Raw genomic sequence first — 26,475 nt, 5'->3', positions numbered from 1 at the left:
TAAGAGTGAATCCCTTGCTATATTCACTCCTCAAGTTAGTGTGCTTCCCATACAACAAGAGTCCTTTGGTGAAAAATCTGGGCCCCCAATCAATTGTTTTTTCAATGTAATGGTCGGTTAATGAGATTTTCCTAGCGCTTTTTTCAGTTGAGCGAGCCTCTCTTGAGTAAAAATGTTGGGAAAAGGGTTATGGAAACCCAACATACCATCACTTTTATTCCACAGACGTATTTCACATGCAGTGAGAACCATTCAGTATAAATGTGAGCAATTTTTGAGTTGCTACTCCAACGTTAGCGCCGATAATTGGTGTAATTTCAGTGTTTTTCAGTTTTGCTGGCCTTTTTTCGGAAGAAACTCGAAGTTAAAGATATTTAAACCCGAAATACCATTGATTTTATTTTTCAAACATATTGTACACACAGTAAGGACCATTCAGGCAAAAATTGAGCGATTTTTGAGTTGACTTTTTAGGGTAATGGTCGATTATCGGAACAATGTTGGTGTTATTTCCAGTTTTTTAGGCCTTTTTCGGACAAAAGTGAAAAAAAAAGATACTAAAGCCCAAAACGCCATCAGAATTGTTCTTTAGGCGTCTTTCTAATACTCTTAGGAGCATTTTAAAAAAAATTGGAGCAAAAAATAACTTGCAGCTCAAAAGTTATGAGCATTTGAAGAGGGGAAGGTTTTGTCGCTAAAATCAGACAAAATCACAACGAACAATCAACCGCAGCACATCAATGAGTGAAGTCGAACATTTTATGCATTTTATTCTCAAATTTACATACTTTCATGGACATTGTGTCAAATTTTCACTTCAATCCGACGAAAAATGGGCCCGGGGTGAATTTTTTTGGGGGAAAATGACCCTCTCTTTCTCGGAAGTTCGAAACGTCTCTTTCTTGAAAATTCTTAAAACTTCCAAAATTCATATCTCAGTGAGTTTTTCGATTTGAGACCTAATATTTTGCAAAAGTTCATTATTTGGTGGTCTGATCAAGAAAAAAATTTATCATCAAAATCCGAGTCGGGCGGTTGCATGGCTGGTAGGTTCTATGTGGAATGACCCGTCTATAAAATACTTGACGGTAAATTTCAGATTTTTCGACCTCCCCCTTTAATATTTTTTGGACATGGGTCCCTATCCTTTAACGCGCAAAAGGGCAGGGCTCTCCTCAACTTTCCCCCTAGCTTCTCTAGAAAGTGACGTCTTTTATGAATGGACCTACAATTTGATGGTTTAAATTCTTGTAAACTGCATAGTAAAAAAATTGAAGATGCAAGAATTGAGTGAAAGATTTATTACTTAAATCTATTATTTACAAAAGACATTATTGGTTATGTTCTAAAGCACAGATTCACTTTCACAATAAAAGGAACAAAAAATTACCTTTGAAGGATTGCTCTTTTCACATTTAACAGAAGAAAAAAAAATTATAAACAGAGTAACAAATTTTTTCCTCAGATACTTTCCTGTTGTCCATGGATATTAATTTTTTTCAAGAAACTTCTGATAAAACAATAGCTGAAGTCAACTTTGACATAGCACGCAGAGTAAGGGGGAAACAAAAAAAGTCGTGCATTCCTATGAATGTGTTCAATCTAATATCATTTAGTATTAACCTACATTCAGGTTAATTAAATTATTTCAGCATAGAAACGCTCTTCCGCTGACACCTTAAAACAGATACTTGTTAAATTACAGACGTGACAATTGAATCGAGTTAGATGACGTCACATCTACATTGCAATATTTCAAAATCTCATATTTTATTTTAATCTTCCGAAAGGTAACCTTCCCACATTTTTGCTTAGAATTTTGTTGTAATAACCTTTATACAGTCAGGAAAAATTACAACAATTTTTGAGTGGGGATGATGTTCGGTTTCCTTCCAAAAAATTAAAATAGGAGATGAGATTTTGAAACACTGCAAGGCAGATGATATGATCCGATGAAATCACAAAGCAGGCTGATCATATTTCTCTTGAGAATCAAAGAGGCAAACTCCAGTAACAAATAAGGTAAACAAATTTTACTTTACAACTATTCGAGGGCTAAGGAACAATACTGCCGAACTGAAAATATTGGCAAAAATGAGTTAGCAACTTTGCCGCATTTTACAGTAAGAAATATGCAAGCTGATTAATTAGGTTTTCCCAATCCTACATGCGAGTGCTGTAATGTAAAAAAAAAAAAAAAAAAAAAAAAAAAAAAATTGCAAATCCTAACTCAAAATTACAAAAATTGCGATGTTTTTTCTTCATCCTGTAAAATTGTCGGTTTGCAGATAGACGGTGTTGTTCCATGGCCATTGTATTGCTAAGATCGATGGAATACATTTTTTAAAAAAAATTCTTTCTCCATTCTGAGCTATTGATAAATAATTCATCAGAGTTATGTGAAAACTGGTAACATGTAATAAAAGAGAATGTGATGAATTTTGAAAAGGTTGCAGGGTGGAAATGAGGACCTGCAAGTGAGATAAAACCAACTTACAACACCATCACACGCCCCTTGTGGCCATAAAGCTCTAAACTTCCTACCAGGTATACAACAGACATAATGACACAGTACTTACACTAAAGTAACAACTCTCCGGTGAAACTTAAGATTTTTATCTTGGTTGCAGAGTTTCAAAATCTCCAGGCCTATTTTCTTTTTAAAAAGGAGACCGAATCAACATCATGGCTTAAAATTTTCACAGAATATTTTTAACATAGGTGAGAAAAATCACCCAAATTTCGAAGAAATGACGTTCAGTAGTTGTCCATGGAGAAAATAAAGTTTGAAAGGAAGTTAGCAGCGGTGCAAACCGAGATACACATTTCTACAGTTTCACCATCATATTGCAACCTCTGCTATTTTGTAAGCAACAATAAATGATTCATTGTATCTTGAATGATGATGCCCCCACTGAATTCTTGAGGAAGAAATTTATGTTCTGATCTGTTAGCAAAATTTGACACACAAGCTGGGAAGATTTGAGACTGTTTTAAAGTAGCTCCATGGTGGAAAAAAACATGCACTTTAATAAAAATCATTTCTTTGTTATCTTATTTTCTTTATCAAGAAAAAAAAAAATTGAGTGCTATCGGTCAAAAATTTGACAAAATATTTTGTATAAGACAAGGAAAAATCATTGAAAATTTATAAAAAGAATGTTCATCAAATTTTTCCCCTTCGATGCTGCATGTGTTTTCTTATTTTCCTTATCAAACTATTTATTAGGCCTTAATCTGGCAGGAACAGCTGTAATCCATCCAATGCTAATGCAACTCACTTGTGACCATGGAAGAATAATTTGGTACTTTTTTAGAGTGGACTAAAAGTAAATGAAAAACAGAGCCACAATTTGGAAGTGTTAAAGTAAATGATTAGAAAAGAATTGAAAAAGAGACTGGACTCAAAATTATCAGATCCATGATCCACTCATTAAAAGTTATTCAGTAGCTTTCCTTCTGTAAAAATTGATATCAATGCTAAGCTTGGCAATTTTTTGCTTTGGACACTTGCTTGGTAAACATCTTAGAGCCATGAACCTAATTCAGTTAGAGGCATAAATCTTTGATAAGGAGGTCTTCGCAGAATATAAATTTGTTGGTTCAAAAGAGAGAATTGTACTTTTGCATGTTTAAGTCTTAAGTTTCACAGTCTACAAAAACTTTTAAATTACTTTACCTTTTGTTATTAATTATTGGACATACGTTTTGGCAAACACTACTGCCAGGGTTGCCTTGGAATTTAGGAAATGGATTTCCCTGACACATTTCGATTAAAATTCCCTGACAATTTAAGATATGCCACTTGGTTAAAAAGACATAATTTGAAATAATTTTCAAGTAAATTTTGTTGTTTGAAACGTCGCACCCATCTAGAAGGCTAAAGAAAAGGTGACTTAACAATTTTTCCCTGACATTTATAGGTTATTACTGACTTTTAGAAATTCCCAGACATTGCCTAGTATTCCCTGACTGTGGCAACCCAGTAATGCACATCATTCTCAGCAATCAAGTTGTGACTCACTCGCAACTCGCCTGCTGAGAATGATGGGCAGTGGCCTGTCATAGCATAAGTTCCATAATTAATAACAAAAGATAAGGGAATTTAAGTGTTTTCAAAGATTGCACAACTTTATACTTAGTTTTAACAATATTCCTTGTTTATAAATTGATTCTACTTAACATGGTCTTATATCTTTACAATGCAAAAGAGGTGGATCATAAAATTGGCTTACAGACTGTACATAATTAAATTCTTGGTACAAAATTATTCAAAAATGCAACTTGAAACTTCTGTCAAAACAATAAAATTTTTCTATCTTTTGTGAACAACGAAAACTAGTAAAAATTTGTGAACAAGTCACATAGAAAATCAAGATATTTTGCAAAATTTCACAATACCTTGTCTGAAATTTTAACACAATCGCATTAATTTCACTAAATTGGCAATGTGATCAATCCCTGGTTGCGGTTTCATTGCCATTAGTCAAACCCGCATTTTCGTCGTCACTGCAATGAATTGTAATTTCTGAAGAGTCTCTAATTTTTTTTGTTTGGGTGAATCGATCGTTATCACATATTATCCGTTTTTTTGCACAAGTCACACTTTCTTCAGTCACTTTTTCACCATCAATTTCATCATCCGGATTTATTTTTAAAATTAAACCGCAAGAGTCATTTGAAGACTCGTCATTCAATTTAACACCATTAGTTTTTTCCTCCGAGAGAGCAGGGCTTTCAACTTTGCGTAAACTACTGAGCTCACGTTCTGCTTGAGATAAGGCATCTTTGGTTTTGCGAAGTTCTTGTTGAAGATAGTAGATTGTACTTTGCATTCCTTCTACGTCTTCGTCTAAATCTTGTAAGAATTCGTCCAACTCTGAAAAAGTGATTTCCAAATAAATGATTATTTTATATTTTACGGTTAATAATTGACAAATAGATAAATAAAAAATCAATATTTAATAAAGAAAAAAAAGGCTAATTGCATCAGGAGAAAGAGCAATACTTCTAGAAAAATCGCAAAAAGCACCCTGAAATCCAACGATTTTTTAAAAGTTGACATCGTCCAAACTTTTGAGGCTAATTTCAGATTCAGATCCACTATACACCTACACCTTAAAGTAAAAACAAACTTAAGTTATTTATTTAGTTAGTGAGTAATCAAATATGGTGGTAAAGGATGCAATAAAGCTCCTACCACTAAGCAACAAATCTCCTCCCTACTATACAGGGAGTTTCTAGGTATTTGTCTCAGGCTATTTAAAATTCTTGAGTCATACATCAGAGATTCGTTTGGTATGCTGCATTACAAATAGGTACATGAGAATCTAAAATTATTCCTTTTTCCCCATTCGATACACAAGGAAAATCTCTATTTAGCCCTGATAGGCCTACATCCATACTTCCCATAATAAGATGACAGCTATGGGCCTGTTGCAAACTTTTGCTAGAGCAAAAATAAGAGTTGTTTCTTGTAGATAATGCCTCAAAAATCACGATGAGGGCATCGGCAAAGTCTGAAATGCACTCATAACTTCACAATCTGCGTAAGAAATTTGCGTTTTTTTAAGCTTCCCGCTTCAAAAACGATACTACGGCACAGGTGAACATTTTGTTAGAGGAGTCGCTCCATCGTCGGCGATATTCATCATGGCCGACGCTTGCGCGCAGTTCCGCGCGTAATTCGAGGAGAGTTCAAGGTCAATCAATTCGGGCGTGGAAAATATGAACGTTAACACACCGATTGTTATCTGATCTAATCCAGTTCAGGTGTTATCTCGTCCCATCAAACGTGTTTTGGTGGATTGGCGTCGGCCATGATGATTATTGCCGACGATGGAACTACTCCTCTTACAAAATGTTCACCTGTGCCGTAGTATCGTTTTTGAAGCGGGAAGCTCAAAAAACCGCAAATTTCTTACGCAGACTGTGAAGTTATGAGTGCATTTCAGACTTTGCCGATGCGCTCATCGTGATTTTTGAGGCATTATCTATAAGAAACAACTCTTATTTTTGCTCTAGCAAAAGTTTGCAACAGGCCCATTGAGATCTTGACAGTGCTGAAATTTGCTGTTGTCGAGTTTCTCAAGCCATACAAAAAATAAACCCCGAGTTAATTTTATAGGCACTGCGTTTACCACCGGCACTCAGGATTTTAGTCACCAAAGTCTGATTTCAAGGCATGTTTTCCGTACATTCTCTGGTAAAGTTGGAGAAATATCATTAGTTATCCCCAGGTGTTCAAGCTGAGAGAGAGTACCCAGAGCCTTTTCTGGCCAAATAATTGAATCTACAGCAGGAACAATAAGACATTCGACAGCCACCTCATTGGGCCGATAGTTTCAACATTCCAGAATTTTATGAAATCCATTACCTGATTGAGATTTTTTTACTTCATCACTAAAGCTTTTTTGTAAAGCTAGTTCACCCTCTAGCTTTGCTAGTCTTCCGCTTGAAATCATTTTTCCTAACTCTTCATTTTCTTGATACAAAAGTCTACACTTGGCCATGAGTCTTTTACCAGTATTGCTGAAAAGGAAAGAAAAGACCATAAGTACTGACAGAATCATGGGTCCAGGGATTCGTACAGAACTGTTGAGTTAACTCACAAAATAACTGACATTTTGTCTACCTTTTGTGATAATGTTTGATTTATTGAGTGGCTAGCCAAAAAGCAATTTTTTTTTCATTAGGGCCGTTCAAGTTTAAATAAGCTACTTACGGGGGGAGGGGGGTTGAGTTTTATCACTCAGTCTAACATAAACGTCCCATTTCAAAAAAGTACATTTCCCAGCTGTTTTTCAGGCTTTCTTTGTGATTTTTAGAAAAATGAGGGGGGGGGGGGGAGGGGGCAGAGGGATCAAAAGATCAGCCCAATTTTTGTTCGAAATATCTGAACTGCCCCTTGTCAACTTTCTCAGCTTCAATTGGTCACTAAACCATGAACAAATTTTGATTAGCAAATACACTATTCACAAGGCAAATGACACGTAGAATACAATGAACTCATTTAATACGCGAAAAAGTAACTCAGAAACCAATAAATTTGCATTTCAAGAAGCGCAACTTTTCCACAAATTTAAAATACCCCGGTTTCGCCTCGAACCGAATAATGTCATCTGGCTCCAATCAGAGGAGACCTGCAGTTTCTACGATTTCCATCAAATTCCCTTCTACTAATACATGATAACAATAGGGAAGTCGAAACTATAGCTTCACAATTAAAGAATTGAAGCTCATTCATGTTATCTGTGGTAAACAAGCAATTTTATTCCTCATTGAACTACGTTTTACTTTAACAAACATGAGTGGAAAATGAGGTGAGGCGGCGATTTGACTGCCATAGTTCATCACTTTCATCATTTTTCCGCCATTTTGGCACATTTGAAATTCCTTAGAGTCTTTTGGCTCCTAAAATATGCCGTAAATCTCCATATTCTCTACTCACCAGGTACGTTCTGAATATCAAATAAAAAACACAAGGTTACGTGACCTATTTAAAAAAACCAGTAGGAGTTAAAAGGTTTTTGATCATAAAGGTTTTTCAAAAATTCATGGGACTGATGACTTTACCTGTCGGGAGTGAACTTCCAGGCATTCAGCTCATTTTGAGTATCTTCTAGTTTTACCCGTGTTTGAGTGAGTTCTTGCCGTAGTCTAGAAATAAGGAGATTAACTGCAGGATCTAGAAGTGTACAATGAAGCCCACTTCCTGAGGTTTGTGCTCCTTTCAGCTCAGCTAATTGACTCTGAAAAAGCATCACAGAAATACAGCGATGACACAAACAGTCATTAATACATATTCATTTCAGATTTTCTTTCTCCATGCATTTGCAAAAAATTAAGGAAAATTTTCTCCTAGAAAATAAGATCTCAATTCACAGATCCAATCACAAATGGCATTTTTTTTAGGATACATCGATACAACTATCTGCTGACAAGAAAAAACTTAAGTTTACCTACTCAAGTTGATGCAAGCACTAAGCTGCTTTCAATATATTGTAGGCTGAAGAAATTTCTTGCGTTCTAACTTACTTTTTACTTAATTAAAAGAGCCCTATATCAGAAAAAGGAGAAAAAGTTTAGGGAACCAAATTCCAGTTATTTGCCTGGTGAATAAATTTTTTTCAATGGTCGCTTTGTTCCATGCTGACTGTTGTTTTTTTATCTATATGAAATTTGAATTTCCTTTCTGTAACATAAATTACAGATGTTAATTTCTCACTTGTGTTTTAATTTTGGGAGTTTTCTACACGTTCAACAAGTTCTGCATCAAATTTGATGAGAAAACACGCAGAAATCTGATTCTTATTCTGTCTTGTGAAAGTTTACAAGGTTGACAAAAACAATGAACTTACAACATATTCTTGAACTTCTTGCTCTTTAGCGGCTAGTCGACGCAGGAGCAACTTTTCCCGTATTGAGTAATCATTTTCTTGCTGTTTGAGAATTTCATCCACATTAGTCATCTTTGCAGCATCTAAACGAGGAAAGAAAGAACAACATAGCCACCTTATTTTTCCTAAAAAAAACATTTATTTGTAAAAAAATAATTTCAGAGTCTAAAGAGACTGGCTTGCTTGAAGAAAGTCCAATATTGATATCCCATAGACTGCTCAACGTTGGTCAACTTTCGAGGAATATGAAATGATTCTGTGATTACTGAAAGTACGTCCATGACCCAGGTAAAAAACATTATTCTGAGAATTATTTTGTTATTATCATGAGGAAAATATTGATAATTCTATGAAAATTACATGCATAATGTTTTTCAGCGTAAATTAAATACACAAAAGCTCTCGGAGCCAAAAATAAGAATAGTTCAATGGGAAGACCTCTTCACTAGCTACATAGGCAACTAATGCAGCCAGTACCTTTAAAACGTCTATTCCAAAGTAGCTTTCGTCCTAGGGGCCTTTTTTTGATTAAATTGAAATTATAGACTCTCCGTTTCTGATATTGATCCATTTCCAAAGAAATGCAGGAGAAAATAGGCAACGATTTTAACGGGACACTACAGTAATGCAAATGCACACTTGATTCATGAACTCAGTTTGTACTGATGATATCTTATTTTTGAAAGGTGCATTGTTGGTTACTAACTCTGTTCAACAACAACCATCCTCTCCGACAGTGACTGGTTAATTCAAAAGTAGGTTAAACACTTTGATGTCAACCAGCCAGAGTCGCGACAAACCTTGAGGGTACTTTTTTAAACACTGTTGCAAAATATAAAAATAACTTCTATCAAAGATTAAAAATTTTAGACAAATTTTCTGTCATTTCAAAAATTGTGATAGGTTCTTTCCACGTTTATATTTTTACTAATATTGATTATCCTCCAGAAAAAACCTTCTTGACCTAAGACCATCAAACTCAAAAGTTCACTGTGCAGTTCTAGGGTGACAACAATGTCCTCTTCGCTTGAGCTCCAAACATTGTTTTTAGTCTCAATTTCCTGTTATAAAATCAATAACCTAGGTTGTGACCTTACAAACCAACATCTATCAGTGCTGATAGCAGACCATAAAGGGGGTGCTTTGAGTGAGCGAGTACAATTAGTAGAAAGGGTTTTCGAAAATAACCCTTGTGCTTTTGTGAGGTATTCAATTTGAAGAGTGGATGTTGAATTTGAGACTAGTTAAGGGAGCTTAGACATCTCTCACCTAGATCTACCTACTCTCAGTTGACTCAGTTGAAAAATGTGTAAGTTCCTAATATCCTGAGCAAAAATCTTTCTGGCAGCTTGAAAATTAATGTGTCTTTTGGATGAGTACAACTTTACAGGGTGCATCTTTTCGGCAACATGTCTTTGATGTAACTTAATTGTTCATTTGGTTCTCCTTAGCATCTATTGTACCACACATGTCTGATCCATCATTGCATCTCATACATTTCAATTTCGTTTCAAAGACTTGCATTCAAACAACCGGTTTCAATTCAAAACTACTGAAGGTTATTTAAACGCTATTATTTAAAGATATTAAATGAAGAGTAATGCTCAGCCCTGACATTAATCAGTCTTGACTTGGCACAAGCAAAAACTCTGTATGGGTATTTCATGTTATTACATCCAACCATGCTATCCACTGTCTTGAATTTCCTATCATTATTTCTTTCTTTTTCTCTGCTTACATGAGTGTACAAGATATTAATTTTTGCCGATTTTTAGCATCTTGAAATCCAAAAATTTATTGTTTAAAGACACTTCATACTCTTATCCCCAAATGAACCTGTTGCATAAAAAATAATTCATGACTCAAATTCTGATGAACAAATTCCTATCAGTTTGGAAAGTGAAATAATATAAATGTTCAAATTAGATTATTCAAGTACAAAAATAAAAAGCCCATGTTCCACAAAATTGATAGCTGCTACTCAGTATAGCTTGAAAATCAGAGTTCATAATTTAACTTCTTTCTTGAAAATTATTCCTTGAATGAGCCTAGTACAAAGGAAAAAAAATACAATGAATCAGCTCTTGAACAAGATACTGACAAATACTTGTAAAACGGATTGAATGAAAGTTAGATTATGTAAATGAGTATATGATTATACCTGGTTTAAGGGTTGATTTTCCAACTTTCCAAAAAATCAAAAAGGAAAAAAATCAATCAAAAGGATATTGTGATTGGAGCAATGGCATAACATTTACCCAAAGAAGTTGGTAATGTAACATTAGTGATTGAAAATCATGCATAACATTATCTACAAAAGAGCTACATACACACATAAGGTACACTGTGAATAAGGTCAGACTTACTTCACGAAATGTAAGACATGAATGATGAATAATTTCTGTACGCGATAGCAGAGTCAGCATCTGTGTAGAACACAGATGTTTTTTGTGAGACTCCGGCGGTGGTGTTTCTATTGAACTCTCACTTTTCTAAGATTTCAATTTGCCAGTTAAAAGCACGGCCAACCATGCTGAAAAAATCTGCTCATTGAGAGATGAAACTGAGACGTAGGGCCTTTGCGTAACTTTCATGATGGTCACCGACTTTACATCAGACACATTCGTTGGACAAGAAGTTGTCATTGCTAATATCCGCAGCAAATAATGCATCATTCACAAATCCAGGAATTTTTTTGTTCGTTATGAACAACACACTTGGTTTTAATTGTTGAAATATTTCGATTCACTGATTTGATTGAAAATGCGAAGAAAACTCTTGGAATACGCACTTTTCCGCCCGTACACTGTTTGGAAACACACTCACTTTTTGTCACTTGATTGAGGTTATTCAATTTTTACCAAATCATGGTTCATCCAGGATGAAAAATTGAAGAAACCCACACTCTGATATCAAAAGGATACGCACTTGGAGCTAATACTGAGTTTTGAGTCAAGGGGGTCATTATTACATTCGGATAAATAATTTAAAGCTGAAGAAAGGGAACTTTAAGAAATTACAGTTTAATAAATTCAAAATGCTCCGTTAGCTTCAAAAATAAAATATTTAAAAGAGTCACAACACAAAGAGCCTTTCTGTGGAATAATAGAAAGAAAAATTGAAAATTAAATTTTACAGTGATCAGCACTGAAAGATTAGAGATTTTACGCGATAGTCACTGCGACAAAAACTAAATTACACGGTATGAAAGGTTACAATCACGGAAGAGTGAGTAATACTGAGTTAAAGAAATTGACCAAAGCACAGAACAAGTTTCTATAGAGGAAAACTATGAAACAGTTCCGAAAACAATGGGGGTTCTACCTTGTTGACTTGCAATTCTGGCTTCAAGTTGGTCAGCATATGCATCAAGCATATTCCATTGTTTGATAAGATCTTCATGGTCTAAAGATGCTAATTCTGTGCTGTTGAGTCTCACTCGATGAACTGCTGGTGGACTTGGGTGGACTGGCTCCGGGGGATTGGTTATGTCAGGTCCAGATTCTTCTGCCATCAGATTTCACTTGATGATGCTGTGAAGGAAAATAGAGGGTTATAATAGAAGGATACAACATACGTAGAGAAAGTGAGTGATGGACTACTGAAAATGGCTTGAACTAGAAAAAATAGTGTATTCTCTGAAGAGAATACACTAAAATATCACACATTTTCTCTTCTAACTCTTGCATTAAAAACAATTCATACAATGAATCAGCTCTTGAACAAGATACTGACAAATACTTGTAAAACGGATTGAATGAAAGTCAGATTATGTAAATGAGTATATGATTATACCTGGTTTAAGAGTTGATTTTCCAACTTTTCCGTATGTGATTCCTTTCCTTGCAAGATTTTTGAAAAAAACATGTAGGTACAGTTACCTTACAACTGAAGCCTTTGGCCTATGGTAGCTGCCTGAGATATGTAAAACTATTGCCTATGAGAAAGGAGGGGCCGTAACTATGTTTCTGTGACGTCTTGCTGGTGGATGAAACTCCGCTGCGGTTTAACATGTGTTCTTATGGGTGAACACATGATGCTTGTTAATTTTCATGTCGATATCTTCCCAGGAGTTGATCTTGTGCAAGAATTTATAGAAACCTTTTCGAAAGAGGATGAAATTTCACTTCAGAAAACTGATGAGTCCATAAATGGCATTATCTGATAACTAGAGAAATGAGAGCTAAATACCAAAAATCGTTACTCTACAAGGATTCAAAGGTGCTGCTCATGCAACTTCGGCCAGTCAAGGGCCACTCTGATCGGGCTACACGGTGACTGCCTCACTCATCAATGCTCGGATGTTGCGAAGACAATTGTGATTTACCTTAAATATCCACTAATTTGCTGTGACAAAACTGAGTAGTTACGACCTCCTCATTCTTGTTAGCAATGGTGTGATCTAGGAAGTGCGACATTATCCATTGAGTACATACAAAAACATAACCTTGCTATCAAAAAATAAAATGAAGCTTAATAGACTTATCGTTGATTGGGCCAATTGTAACTGGCGCCTATGGACTGAAATGGGAAAAATTTCGATAGTAAGCATAAAGCTTCCTAGGTATTATGATGAAATTAGTTTTCTCACTTCAGACTTTAGCACATTCCAGTCTTTTGATAGTAGGTAGGGGAGAGCCGGGCAAAGTGGAACACTTTTTTTCAACGCGCTACAGAAAATTTGTCTCAACTACCTAAAACATTCTGTTTATTTATAATTTATTGAAGTTTCATCGCTTTCTTATCAAAAAAAGGTAAAAGAAGCCGGAAAAGTCTTCAAAAAGCGCCAAGAAAAATTAAATACAAAAAAAGAGGCCGAATTCCACTTTAAGTCGGGCAAAATGGAATTCGAGACACCGCCCCTTGAAATTGTATTAATAATTAAAAGGAGAAACCGATTCAGTTAGATTTTGCTTTTGAAATCGAAACTAGAGCAATTACTGATTAGGTAAGATTCATGGATTTATTAATTTGACACTTTTAAATACGAAAAAGCTCTCACGAACGCGGGCCAAATCTAGCGAGGGCCGGCTAGTTACTTTCGTGATTCATTAGTGCTTATGTTTTTCTTTTTGCATAAGAACAGTTTATAATGGATAAGTACCCTCTCTAGTTTCGATTTCAAGCACCACAGGATGAATAATTTTTTTAAAATGACCATATTCCCTTTACCCGCCCATTCCACTTTGCCCGTGGCCCCATAAGTTTTCATGGGTGCGAAAAAAATTTGCGGAGGACCGGTTTTCTATTGCCGTCATTTTTTATCGGTTATGTTGTTGTTTTTTGCATAGAAACAGTTTCTAATTGATGGGTGCCCTCTCTAGTTTCAATTTCAACCACCAGAGTCGCCATAGGACTGACAGATTTTTTTAAAAGGCCAAATTCCACTTTGCCCGCCCGTTCCACGTTGCCCGCCCCTCCCCTAAGTCTGTTAGGTCCTATTTCAAAAGAGTGAGGCTATCTCCATGGAAATCTAATCCGCCCGGCTCCACTAAAAACATTCATCTTGTGCTTGAAGAAGAGGAGGTGAACTCCTGAAGATTTTGAATCAAGACGAAATATCTGAAGCTGAGGTGCCCAATGATCATCACTCTGGCCTTTAGGAAAATCTTCCTGTTGTGCGCACTGTGTCATGAACCCTCTTGGGAAACTCGAAAAAAAGTGTTGGCATGAAAGTCATCAGTTTTCTGTCAGAAAACTACGAAACATTTTGATATTTTATAAAAAGATAGCAATGCTGGTGAACTTGTTGACAAACTCTGTTCAGATCAGTCATGGATAGATAGTCGATGTACCTATTCCTGATATGGCATGACTTTGACATTTCATGGTCACAAACAGCATCTGATTTTGGTTTTGTCTAGATTAGCTACATCTTGATAGTGTGAGCACTTACTAAGATAGGAATCAAATTGAATTGGGGATCGAAGAGCGGAATTGATTAGGGTTCATGCAGATTATGGGTTAGCAACCTTGCGCTTCGTCTGGTTGTCGAGAGCTCTAATCATCGCAGAATCTAAATTGTGCTTATTAATGACATGAAACAGCGGAAGTTTCTTTCCATTTGAATAAAATGTAATGGAATAGTAGCATACCTCATTCGGAGGGAACAATAACCTTAAAAAACGAAAACGTACGCACTGCACACATAAACAAAACCAATTCAAGGCGTTATCAAAAATTACTAGGGAAACTATTGTTGCGGATCAAGATGAATACAGTTTCTTGATAAGAGAGAAAATGTATTAAATCTTCAATTGAAACTGAATTCTGCTAATATTTCACAGAAGTTCCACGGCGGCTAGAGGCTTAAAATTAAAGAGCGAGAGCGAGAGCAGGGGCAGAGGAGGGAAAGAGAGCAAGGTTGTTGCAGTTGAGGTTGGACACTAGCCATTTTGGATGCCATTTGATGACGAATACTAGTTAACATTGGTGCTCTTGTGGCGGGGCATTTAAAATGACGCGCCTCCCAAGTCTTTTGGGGTGAAATCAAGTTGTCAGTATAGGTATAAACAGTTCCAAGAGTGTAAAAATTTGGTGACCCTCTCTATTGCTAGTCAAAGGATATGGAATTTTAGAAATATTGGAAGCATTGAGGCTTATTCAAAGTTTCGCCCAACGATGACTTAAATGGAATTTAGTAACATTCTGCCCTGGAGTGAAGGTATGATTTCTCTGAAACCAGGAACTAAAAAAAGTTTTCTGAAAATTTTGTGCGGATATAATGGGTGGTCCTCTGCTGAAAAAGTAAACGAAGTCAGAAATGTTGAAGCGTCACAATAGTATTTTTTTAGTGCAACTAACGGTACGTTCCACATGAGCTCCCCCGTCATGTTAATAATCGTTTCTTTAATTTGAAATGTTTTATTTCTCAATTAAAATGTACACGTAAACCACGGAATACTACTACTGAAGTCAACCCTGAGCAATATTTTACTTGGAAAGGTAGAAATTCTTTAGAGTTATTGAACACATAAAATTAAGCTGCAATGAGCAGGTGTATATGTGAGGAACTGTAGTGAAATATTACTTCATGAATTTGACATTATAGATTCATGGTTGTTGTGAGAAAGAGGTCTAATTCCAGGAAGATCCTATCAAGTTTGAGGATTGTCACTTTGAAAACCCTGCCTCAAATGAGAGGAACATAAGAAGTAACTTCAGCATTTTCAATAAGAAATCGAGGAGGAGCGCCTAGCTTTTCTATCGAATCTAAAAGTGATCTAATGATTTCATGAGAGAGACTTTCCTTCTCAAACTGTGAATTTTCTGGCAGGATATTGATTGACTGGCAACACTGACTCACAGAATTTGGCTGATTGCTTTTAGTGAGAACAATTAAATTAAAAGTGCACCTGAGTCTGGGCTCAGGAAAGAAACTACCATTGAGAACTATCTGAAACTATGGCGATTTTTTTTTTAAAAAGTATGATGCATCATGAATTTCAGCTTTCTCACGTCCACTAACAGCAAAAAATCTAAGTAACAGGAGTAAATTCTTTTGCATAAATTCTCACATTCATTTTTAAAATTTAAAGACGTCTCTTTAAGAATTTATAAGTGAGCCAAAATGCTATCTTGAGACTTTTATTAAAATGTGTGAAAGTGTTTTCATGATGTCGCGAATAGCAAAACAAAACGAAAGAGGGTAGAATGAGAAAAAAAGAAAATACATCAGTTAATATTTTAACAACATCTTTAATAATGCAATAACTTAATCACTGGTGTTCCAATTTTTTTATTCATTTTTTCTTTTTTTAGAGTTTTGCTTATTCATGATTTGAAAAATAATGATATAACTTAATGCAGAGATCACAGCCCAAGAACTCTGAAAATATTTACAAAATATGCACAAACTAGACAAATAAATAAATATTTTTTAATTGAAATAAACAAAGGCGTGGGGAGTAAATTAAACAAGAATAGAATACAATAAAATAAACATACAGAGAAGAATAAAAGTAATGTAGGGGAATAGAAATGTACATACAAACTTGTATTGAATAAATAATTAACGGTATAAGGTAATAACACAAAAGAGGAAGAAAGAAACAGATACAAAGGTATAGGTAGGTGCCTAGACCATGAGAATATTTACATTGTTTCCTAAGTATAGAAAGTTCAAACATTAATTCTTGAGCAACCAGTTTTGATAATTCACACTTTATACAGGGTAGAGAAGAAGAGAAAAAATTTACAGTTTGAAATGAATGAAACTAGGATGATTCAGAATCAGTTCAGGGAGCTATAAAATTAATTTTTAAGGGTACAATACAACACACTAAATCAAAATCTTGCATAGACATGTGAAAGATAAAGTAAATGACCATTTCTAAAAAATGCGATGGAGTAAAATTCATAGTGTATTGGAGGAGCATTCTTCCTATTGATTATTGCCTTTGTCTATTTTTAAAATGGAAACTACTACTTCCCCAAATTTGAGGAAAGGGCAAAATACCAGAGAATAGTAAAACAATTTTTTGTGAAATCTTGATTTCGGTTAACCCTATTTCATTGAATTCTAAATTCCTCTGGAGAGAAGTGCCAAATCCTAGAGAGAAGCACACAGATCGGGTGCTTCATATTTTTTTAATTTCTTGGGCCTGAGAGACAATCCCCTTCCCCTCAAATAATGACTTAATATTCTCCTAATCCCGGGACTTACAATTGAATTCACTGCATTCAAAACAAGAATTAGTTAAAATGAGATGATCAACTAGTGACTTGAGCTTGGAACTGACTGTCCCAATGTTTTGCTAAATGATGGTAATATGACCATCAAGCATGACTGGTGGCCACTGAGAAGGCCACCTTTTGGAGCCTATTCCAATGGAAAAACTAAAACATGTAAAAGTGGGTCTTTGCTATTTTATAGGTGCTGGGTTTCCCATATTTTAATTTATAATCTTCATTATACGTATCTTGTCACACTTGATTTCTAAAATAAACATTAGAGTAATAATAAGAGATTGCACTGATTTTATTGGGTAGGCATGTCTCCAAACTCTGAGCAAACCAAATGGAAAAAGTTCAGTCCCACTTTAGTTCAGTCCCCCCTTTTAAGCATTGAATCCTCACAGAAGTTTAAGGGTTCAACAGTCATTGGATCATGAAACTGGGGAAAATAATTTGATTCTACTTTGTTTCTCTTGTTAGAAATTGAACCAGTAATTTGAAACTTTGTAGTTTTCACTACAAATTGGGGGAAAAAATAATGTTATCACAAATAAGTTGAGGGTATGATCAATTAACAGATCATTAAACAGAAAACCTACAGACATTAACCACATAACAAATGTAGTGCTGAGGAGTCTAAATTGCAACCTTGAGTGAAATGTTATGCTGCAGAAAACTTCCATGGCATATCAAATTTTCTGAGACGAAATTAGTATTGTTACAGTATAAAAGATGTGTAAAAAGAAATAATGAAACCTCTGAAAAATGGGACGCCATTTTACAGAGAGGGAGGGGGGGGGGTTCCTTTGTTCCTTTAGAGAGCTATCTAATTAAACATCATATATAGAGGAGATTTTGACGCTAGATACTTCTTTATTAATGGATCTCACAATGAACAGATCCTTTGATTAGAATGTATTTGGAAAATTGGCCAGTTCTTAGAGGATGAAAATGGGACAGAAGTTCCTGTCATAAATTGTTATTTTCCCTCCTGACAAGCCGATGATGATCTTTGCAAATAATTTGACAATTTCTTATTCCATCAATACTATCAGATATCAGCAGAAGAGATGATATTAACTACCATATGTGCTGTTAGTCTAAGAAGCTGACTGATTCTCAAAGCGAAGTAAAATAAATCCAGGTAGAAAGAAGTAATAGGAGACGGAGACATAATTTTCTAACGGAGAACTACTGAAAAGTTTTTGCTAGATGGCATTAGTGCTTTTCAGAAACCTACTATCCTCGCAAGATAGATAGTATCACCAATGAGAAATTATTCCGTTTTGTCACTTAAAAATTTGATTGGGATATTTCTTCAAGCAGTGATTCTTCCTAAGACTTCACACATGAACTTGTTTGAAACACATTCATTAATAACAAGGGCCTACTTCGTTTTCGTATCCTAAGGGGGGAAAAAAAATAATATAAAATACCAAGAAGAAAGCTATGATTAATTGGATTTTGTTTTGTCCGTCCTATGTCTCCTTAGTGACATTTTGACACCAAAGACGTTCTGACATTAATAGATCCTTTCGGTCAATTCATTTCTTCAAGGGTTGAATATATATCCTCCTAATATCCTGTCATGCAAGATTTTTTGTGCGATGTTCATTTAAAACCACCTCTCAATAGAGCAAGAAGACTTCGGAGGTTGTTTTCATAAAATTTCTGTTTTCCTGAAGCGTTGGAATACTTCAAAATGAAGCTCCCTGACAGACAGTTTTTGAACGATAAGTAGTTTGAGTTCATTCTTCTGAGGAATACTCGTGGCGTTAAGACTTATCATTACTCTGCTTCACTTCAGGCCACTCATTTTGAAACTTTTAAACTCAAGGGACCAGAATAGTTATGAGAGGCATCCAAGAGAAGCAATGAATACAGCGGTTCAACGACAGAGCATAGTCTCATGCAAATGAACTCAACTTGACAATAGAACTGATTAATCTAAGCTATAAAAGTTGTAAAAACAATAAGAGACAGAATATTAACAAAAATCAAAAGTGTATTTACATAATATATAGTTATAAAGATTTTTTACACGTTTAATGTAAGTAGTTACATGGTTTAATAACAATTAAAATAAAATTTTTCATTTGCTTAACAGCGTACCAATTTATACTGGGATAAATCTGTACAATTTACAAGGGAAAAAGAAACCATTCGAAATTTGAATGAATACAAAATTACAACAATATTAAAGATGTATCTAGCTTAGTTACTGAATTAAGAATCAGGCTAGCATAAAAAAATAAACCAACATGAGAAATTTTTGAGTTAAACAAGAGACATAGACACTAAAGTGAGAAAAAAAAGGAAAACAACTTTTTTTATACTAGCCTCATTCGAATTAAGCACACCAGACATTTTAATGAAAGCGTAATCTTAAATTCAATAAATAACAATTAAGTATAACAAATATAAATGTACATCAACAAAGAATTAACTTATAAATTCTTTTGAGATCAAAATATTATAATTCTTTCTTCCCCCTTGAGTTTTCTTACGAATGAACCTCATTGTGAACAATTTAATTTCAAGAGAGAGAGAGAGAGAGAGAGAAAGAGGTTAAAAAGCGTATCAGCTTTAATGAATTAGAGATAGAGGGCCAAGAGGGAGAGAGAAAGAAATAGGAAAAAGAGACAAAATTGAGGACTTGGATATTTTCATGATTTTTTACTGACCTACTATTAGACTATTTACAGACCTGAGTAAAATCATGAAATAATACAGCAGTCCATTCTCGTCTCAAATAATCATGTTGGCAATAATTATTGCAGGCGCTTGGAGTATTCAAGCCACCTGAAACTTAGGCAAGTTCAGTATTCTTATCATCACTTTGTTAAAACTGGTAAAACTCTTCAACTCATTGGTCGTTTGATTCAATGGCGCACTTGGATGAAAGGGAGTTGCAATGAGGAGACGAAATAGACAAAAACTGAGGTTGCCCAAAGATCTATTCGGAAAGGAATGCAAGGACTTATTACTGAAAGATTAAAATCCACTGATCGAGAAGGACAAACTCTTGCAAGTATAAAGTGAGGGCGTGTCTCGAAACAGAAACTTATACTTAATATACAAGAACATTACAGTCGATTTTTCATGTGGTTAGTAGACATCGTCCTAGGTTTGTCAAAGTAAGTTTAAATCTAAGTCAAATCCAGGTTTAACATCAGAGCACTTCAAAATTGGTTAGAGAGACTCTTTCAAGGATAAACTGTCGAAATCGGGGATAAATGCATTCTGCAAACCAATGACAAAGAAACCACATGAGTTTCCCTACAAGATTGAGCAGAAATGCAAAGACAAAAATTTTGGGAGATAGTAACAAATCAGGCTATACTGTGGCGATGACAATCAGAAGATGCGCTATGTCTGCGACGCGGTGCAAAAGATCAGGTGCTATGCGAGCTAGACTGTCATTGGCAAATTCGCATGATGGAAAAATGTGAACAACATAGGCAGCCTGAAACAAAAAAATGAACGGTTTACAAAAATTAAAATTGTTTAGTGTGAAATATGGATATCCATGTTTAGGAGGAGGGGGGACGGTTGGTGACCAGAAGGCAAAAAGGGAGAGACACAACGTGGCAATGTCCACTTTCTACAAAACTCACAGGTGGAGGGTTCCTCATTTCTTCCAGTTTTCAAATTCCCTATGTTTTCCCTGCATTTTTTGCAGAGAATATCTCTTTACTGAAGTGTGACTTAACCACTCTGCAGAGACTATGGTCGCTGACAACTTTAAAAAGCTTCCTGTAGGTTGTAAAAAAATCAGGGCCTAATATTGACCAAAGAATATTAATTTCACTGATGTTTCTCTCCTCCACTAAATAACACAAGAATCTAAACATTCTTTCCTCAAATATTGAAATTCCTTATTCCATTCGGTAAAGAACTGTGTAATTTTAAATTATACCAAGGGTTACTGATGATACAGCTAGATTAAAACGGATCTACTCCATGACTCTCAGCTCCCGAAAGTGTTGGTTTTAGGATTGATACTAAGCAAATTCATTCTTACTCCATTTTTAGGCCAGAATTTTCTATTTCTTAAGCAATTGCCACTGCAGAGCGGCGACGATTCATAATTTGAGTAATAAATTTTTAAATTACCTGATGAGAGCCTGGAGCAGCAATGTTGACAATTCCAGCTGCCTGTTTTTGTTGCAAATAAGTTATGAAACCCGACCGTAGATTATTACTCTGCTGAAGCACATCTAGATGATCGCGGCCGCAGGGAAGGGCTAACAGCATACAGTGTTCATTATCAATCTGTGAAAAAAAAGTCAGTTAGAAAAATGGCACCATGCAACAGAGGAGGGATATTTAAGAATTTGGGGGCTCTTCAAGAAATCTGCAAATGTGATTAACATAGATGAGGATACATTTAAAGGTTTATGTCAAAGTCGGTGAGATTTGACGTAAGGATGAAATTTTACTGGTTGGAGAGGCTATGAAAATAATCAATCCGCAATTTGACTGGAAGAATCATAATATTTAAGAGTTTTTATGCCAATGTGAACTGCACATTGAACGTCCCCCGATAAAAGCTGTGGCTGGTAACCTTATCTGAACTAGACCCTTGAAGTCAGGAGTTCTTCCAGTGTTTTTGCTGATAAAGAAAAGAAGGAAGTAGCCCAAGTGAAGAAAATGTTGGTGAATTAAACTGTCAATTGGTACTTTTCACAAATAGGAGCATCGTTTTAAATCATTAGTAATAGTAATTGCTAAAGAGGATAACTGATGAGTCCGCCTCTCTTTTCGCTGCATACTCAAAATTCACTATTCATAGAGCCCTACTAGTGAGATATACAATCTGCAATACTTTGAGTCGATATTAATAGGTTGGAACTAAGGCAAAACTATAATCAGGAAAAACTGGTTGGAAGTATTGAAAAACTCAGTTACAAACCTGCATCTTTCGAGCGACTCCATCAAGTTGTGTCTGCTCTAATCTCATCCTCTGAGCAATGCGTAGGGGTGGTGTTGTGCCATCTGAGTTGCATGGCAACGAGTCCGTTGCAACATGCGGGTGACCCCACACAAAATGCATCTGAACTGCAGCTTGATCATTCTTGAGAGCTAAGAGCCCTTGCCACATGACAGGATACCGCTGCAACAAATAAATTTTCAAAATTAACTCAAGGATGAAACACGCAAAAAGAAAGGTACACTGATGACAACACAAACAATGGTCAATCAAGTTGAGATTGATTTGTAATTAATGCCTTCATGAGACTCCAGTGAGAAACCAGGAATAAGAGAATGAACTGAGAAGTGCTTCATTTGTTTTGTAATAAGACAAAAGTGAAAGCAGCAATTCATTAATCGAAGGTTTATTCACTTACAGTATAGATTTTATGTTTTCTACTTCATTTAGACTTTCAAATTCCCTGTATTTTCTCTGATTGATTGCATAATAAACTTCTTCATGATTCATCTGTCACAGATGTGTAATATAATCATTCTCCTGCGGTTCTCATAGCTAACGACTTGAAAGGGCTACATCTGCCCATTACATTTCTTTTCTAACTTCACTACCTCACAATCTTTTTCTAAAAAAATTTGGGACTTATATTTGTTCAAAAAGATGAACATTCTACTTGAAAAAAAGCAACAATCCTTGAGTCAACGTCAAATTCCCTGGGTTTTCCCAGTCGTGAAAACCCTAAGATTCCCTTTGAGAGAGATTACCAGAGAAAATATGTTTCTTTACACACCTGCAACAAGATGAGGAGGGAGTCTGCTTGCGGTGGCACTTGACTGGCATGCGGTGGTGTGGCAACCTGCAACCTGGGTTGGGATGGTCTGTGCGCTGGTGGAGGACCGTCGTAATACAGGTGTCGAGGGACATACAGAGTGGCGACGGCAGGAGAATCAGTGGCACGTCTCAACTCCAAGGGTGGACTGGCACCACTGTCTTCACATTCACTTCCTGAAATGATGAAAAATGAGGATGATGTTAACTGTTGAGTGAAAGGATAATCCAAAAAAAATTTTGAGGAATGATAATGAATACACAACAGATAAAAATATTGGAAAAAAGAATTAGGAGGGGGTTGTAAATAGATCCTAGGATGAGGGGGTTCTCTTGCAATTTTCATGACACTTATTGACAGATTTGGAGTCGTAACTACATTAGAAGACATCCTTAAAACAACCTATCTTACACTTTTCAGAGGTGATCTGATGATGGAAGTGAAGAGAGGACTGCTGCGTTTTAGCATTAGATTTTTGGAAAGTTAATCAAAATGTATTGTCTGAAATTGAAAAAGAAATTTCAAAACACGAATGCAAATTAAGGGTGCTTATAGCCGAGACACTAGATATTTGCTTTCAGGTAAAGCGCAACATTCGGTATCAAGTTTGCTGAAACTTAATTCAAGACCATCAATTCGTCAAAATTAGCCATACACAAAAAAAAAAATGTTAGAGTATTTTATTCTGACATAAAGGAAAAAGATAGATGTTTTGACATACCTGGTGTAATGTGATAGCCAAGAGCTGTCTCACGCAGATATTGCTGGTAAACTAGCTGAGGGTGAACGTAGTGAGGTGGCTGCATGTAACCCATGTGTTGAACTTCGCCCTAAAACATTTAAAAATCAGACAAGAGTTAAAAACATATTACGATAGGTAGAAGCAAAAAAATTTCATCCGGACACCACCCAAAAATATTCACTTTAATTTTGGATTACTTTAGAAGCTACAAAAGAACTCAGTGCAGAAAACCGAGGTTTTGGTGCCTACTACATTTTGCGATGATATGTCTCTTGATGACCTCCTGAGCACAATATGCTTTTGGAATTGAACTTTCTGCCAGCCGATTTCGAGAATAATAGGACTGAAAAGGAAATTTATCGGCATTTTTACTTTTATAATAGTACTCTTGCTGAGACTCAGCATTACTGCTCTGTTAGATATGAAAAGCCTTCCGGTCTGAAGCAGTCAGTCTTAACTTCCTTCTCCGTATACAATGAGGAAAAAAGAGGTTTTCTTAATCACTAGTGTTTTTCCAAAGTAATTTTACATGAAAATGCTCAACATCAAATATTAATGAAAAGCCAGTTCAAATTCCTTGGTTTTCTGCGCAGGTTCTGGAAGTGAAATTGTGCAAGAAAAATGAGAACTTTTCCCAAGGCAAATGATGGTACTCACTGATCATAGCAACCTGACGTCCAGCGCTGTTACGTCTAAAAACAATTGAAATTTCTCTCAAAGATATGGGGAATAAATTTCCAAAGCTCTAAAAATATTTTGAGTGTTTACTTGAATTACAGAATTACTACCATTCAATGACTTGTCAAAATTTAAGATAACATTAAAGAGCGATGGAGGAAGTGTTTTTCCATTCCCAGACAAGCATTTAGACTTCTTTGATTCATCTCACATGAGAAATATTCCCGACTCAAAATTTTGAAGTAGCTTCAGTCTTTGAGGCACAATAATTTTATTAAGTTTAGTTTGAAAGATAAGAGTTATGGATATGGGTTAATGCGGAAAATTCACCTGAGTTGGCGGGTGTTGATGGGCTGGTGGTGGGCTCGGAGGCCATTGAGGATTAGGCAGAAGCTCAGCGACCACCCCATGCTATCCACACAAGCAGCGTGAACCAACATCATGCATATTAATATTTAAAATTTTTACAAATGAAGACGAGTACAGAATCTCCACTTTCTTCTTACCATAAATCAACATTCAGAGTACTTAACAATCGACTCCAATATTAAATTAGAAGGTGTAAAGAGTGAAGATTAAAAATACAAGGTACTGCACAAAAAGAAATCTGAGGAGGGCATACTATATGTTATTTAGAAAAAAAATTGTCAGGCCCTTGAAAATGAGAGGATTTGAAACCGAAACCTGTTAAAGCATTTGGCAGGTAGGATTAGCTCAGCAAATAGTCAAAGTAAAGGTATACTAGGATCATCAGAGAATTTTAACCATAATGCTGCTAAAAGAAGGAAAGATAAATTATGTGCTACATGCCCTCAATTTCATGACTTTATAATTTGAATAATGATTTAAAAACTCCAGAAACGGGCAACACAGTCGGTATAGCTTATGGTTGGGCAAATGAAAGAACTGAGCACTTGATACCTCATGCTTTTAGTCACTTCAAACACTAACTTTGACTGTATTCTGGATATTGTCCCCAAGCTACCTTGTGTAAACTAAATCAGGAATTTCCTAGTTCCAAAATCACTCTTCAATGACACAACTCAAACTCCTTAGCCACAGAAATGACGCAAGACATTAAGTATACAATTTAATTTGAAAACCCATGTTGAGAAAAATTTATGAGATATTAAAATCTTACAATAAAATGACTGTTTCCTCCTTGTGGCTCTCATTTGGCTTAAAATTAATCTGAATCAGAACTGATCCTGGCAAAGGAGAAATATTAGAAGAAAACCCAGTGACTCACATATTGTTAAGAGAAAAAAAGCGAAAAGCAATGATTAACAACAAGCAATCTTCAATTTATTTTAGAAAATCAACAAAAAACTTAACTTACCAAGGATGCCTCAAACGCTGGTACAGGAAGTCCTGCTTGCATTACTTGCGCAGAACGTGGGGGTTGTGCTGGTGGATTTGCAACAACGATGCATCCGCTTTCAATCTGCATTATGGAAAAATCTCAGCATTAAAATTGGCAATAAATAGATCACTAAAGGTGACTTATGATGAAGTATTCTGTTTATCATCTAAATGTGCAAAGATCGGAAAAGAAAATCATTTGGCTCGTAAAAATCTGGCATAAACTGACTTTATCAAACTCCCAACACTTCAATTGTATAAAGACTAATGATATAAAAAGTGCTGACACTTCCATAGAAAAAAGCCTTAGTCTTATTTTGTGGAAAATTTTTAGTTCGTATTACATACTCAAGATTCTAGAGTTTTTGGACGAACTTTAGAGGTACTTTGATCACTCTGGTTTCAAACAAAGGAACCTTGACGGAAGATATGAAAGATCATTTAATTACCCTGGTAGAGGCAGGAGTTACTGGCGTCTTCAAAGGAGGACTTGCCATTGACGCAGTTAGTACTGGTCCATTGTGCAGAGGTGTTGTTCTGCCTCCTTCAATCTGTAAACACAAGAATGACACATAATAAGACAGAAATTCAAGTCCAACAATGAAGATTTTTCTTTTGAAGAGCTAATTCTATTAGACTTCGATGATACTTTCAAGAGTTGTACAAAACTAATAGACTAAAATTTTAAAAAATTGGAGAGAAGAACAAGTTGACAGTAGAGTCAACACAAATTGGATGGAACTTTAGGTCCTGCTTGGTGGACCACGATGTAAAGAAACATCCAAAAATGATTGTGAGTAATCTTTTCTCTGTTTGTGTGGTAACCTCAATTGAGTAAAGGATAAAATAGAGACTT

General features: G+C 35.5%; 2 protein-coding genes across 7 annotated transcripts in view; both read right to left on the bottom strand.

The window, feature by feature from the left end:
- Positions 1-1,286: 1,286 nt before the first annotated feature.
- Positions 1,287-14,737, bottom strand: LOC109042371 (pre-mRNA-splicing regulator female-lethal(2)D). Of its 3 annotated transcripts, none has more exons than XM_019059066.2 (6): positions 14,495-14,737; positions 11,724-11,932; positions 8,361-8,482; positions 7,576-7,751; positions 6,377-6,531; positions 1,287-4,879 (listed from the first exon to the last, which is right to left on the bottom strand). In XM_019059066.2, exons 2-6 carry the CDS (start codon positions 11,911-11,913, stop codon positions 4,455-4,457), a joined length of 1,068 nt encoding a protein of 355 aa, XP_018914611.2. In that variant the 5' UTR covers positions 11,914-11,932; positions 14,495-14,737; the 3' UTR covers positions 1,287-4,454. The 3 variants fall into 3 exon arrangements, with proteins under 3 accessions (XP_018914611.2, XP_018914612.2, XP_018914613.2); XM_019059067.2 differs by lacking the exon at positions 14,495-14,737 and adding an exon at positions 14,296-14,454; XM_019059068.2 differs by lacking the exons at positions 11,724-11,932; positions 14,495-14,737 and adding an exon at positions 10,766-11,703.
- Positions 14,738-16,077: 1,340 nt separating this feature from the next.
- Positions 16,078-26,475, bottom strand: part of spen (split ends) — a 159,249-nt gene continuing 148,851 nt past the window's right edge. For 3 of the 4 annotated variants that reach the window (XM_072301450.1, XM_019059071.2, XM_019059069.2), the window contains 8 exons: positions 26,069-26,170; positions 25,597-25,701; positions 24,588-24,668; positions 23,559-23,667; positions 22,799-23,013; positions 21,991-22,191; positions 21,192-21,350; positions 16,078-20,541 (listed from right to left, as the gene is read on the bottom strand). In XM_072301450.1, the coding sequence (XP_072157551.1) occupies positions 20,413-20,541; positions 21,192-21,350; positions 21,991-22,191; positions 22,799-23,013; positions 23,559-23,667; positions 24,588-24,668; positions 25,597-25,701; positions 26,069-26,170 (1,101 nt within the window). In that variant the 3' untranslated portion in view covers positions 16,078-20,412. The remainder of the gene's footprint in view (positions 20,542-21,191; positions 21,351-21,990; positions 22,192-22,798; positions 23,014-23,558; positions 23,668-24,587; positions 24,669-25,596; positions 25,702-26,068; positions 26,171-26,475) is intronic. The other variant, XM_019059070.2, reaches the window with a different exon arrangement.

Source organism: Bemisia tabaci, chromosome 1 (genome assembly GCF_918797505.1).
Source record: "Bemisia tabaci chromosome 1, PGI_BMITA_v3".
In the NCBI taxonomy this organism is placed as follows: Eukaryota; Metazoa; Arthropoda; class Insecta; order Hemiptera; family Aleyrodidae; genus Bemisia; species Bemisia tabaci.
Note: the sequence above shows the minus strand (reverse complement) of the source record. Positions and strands in the feature narration are given on the sequence as shown.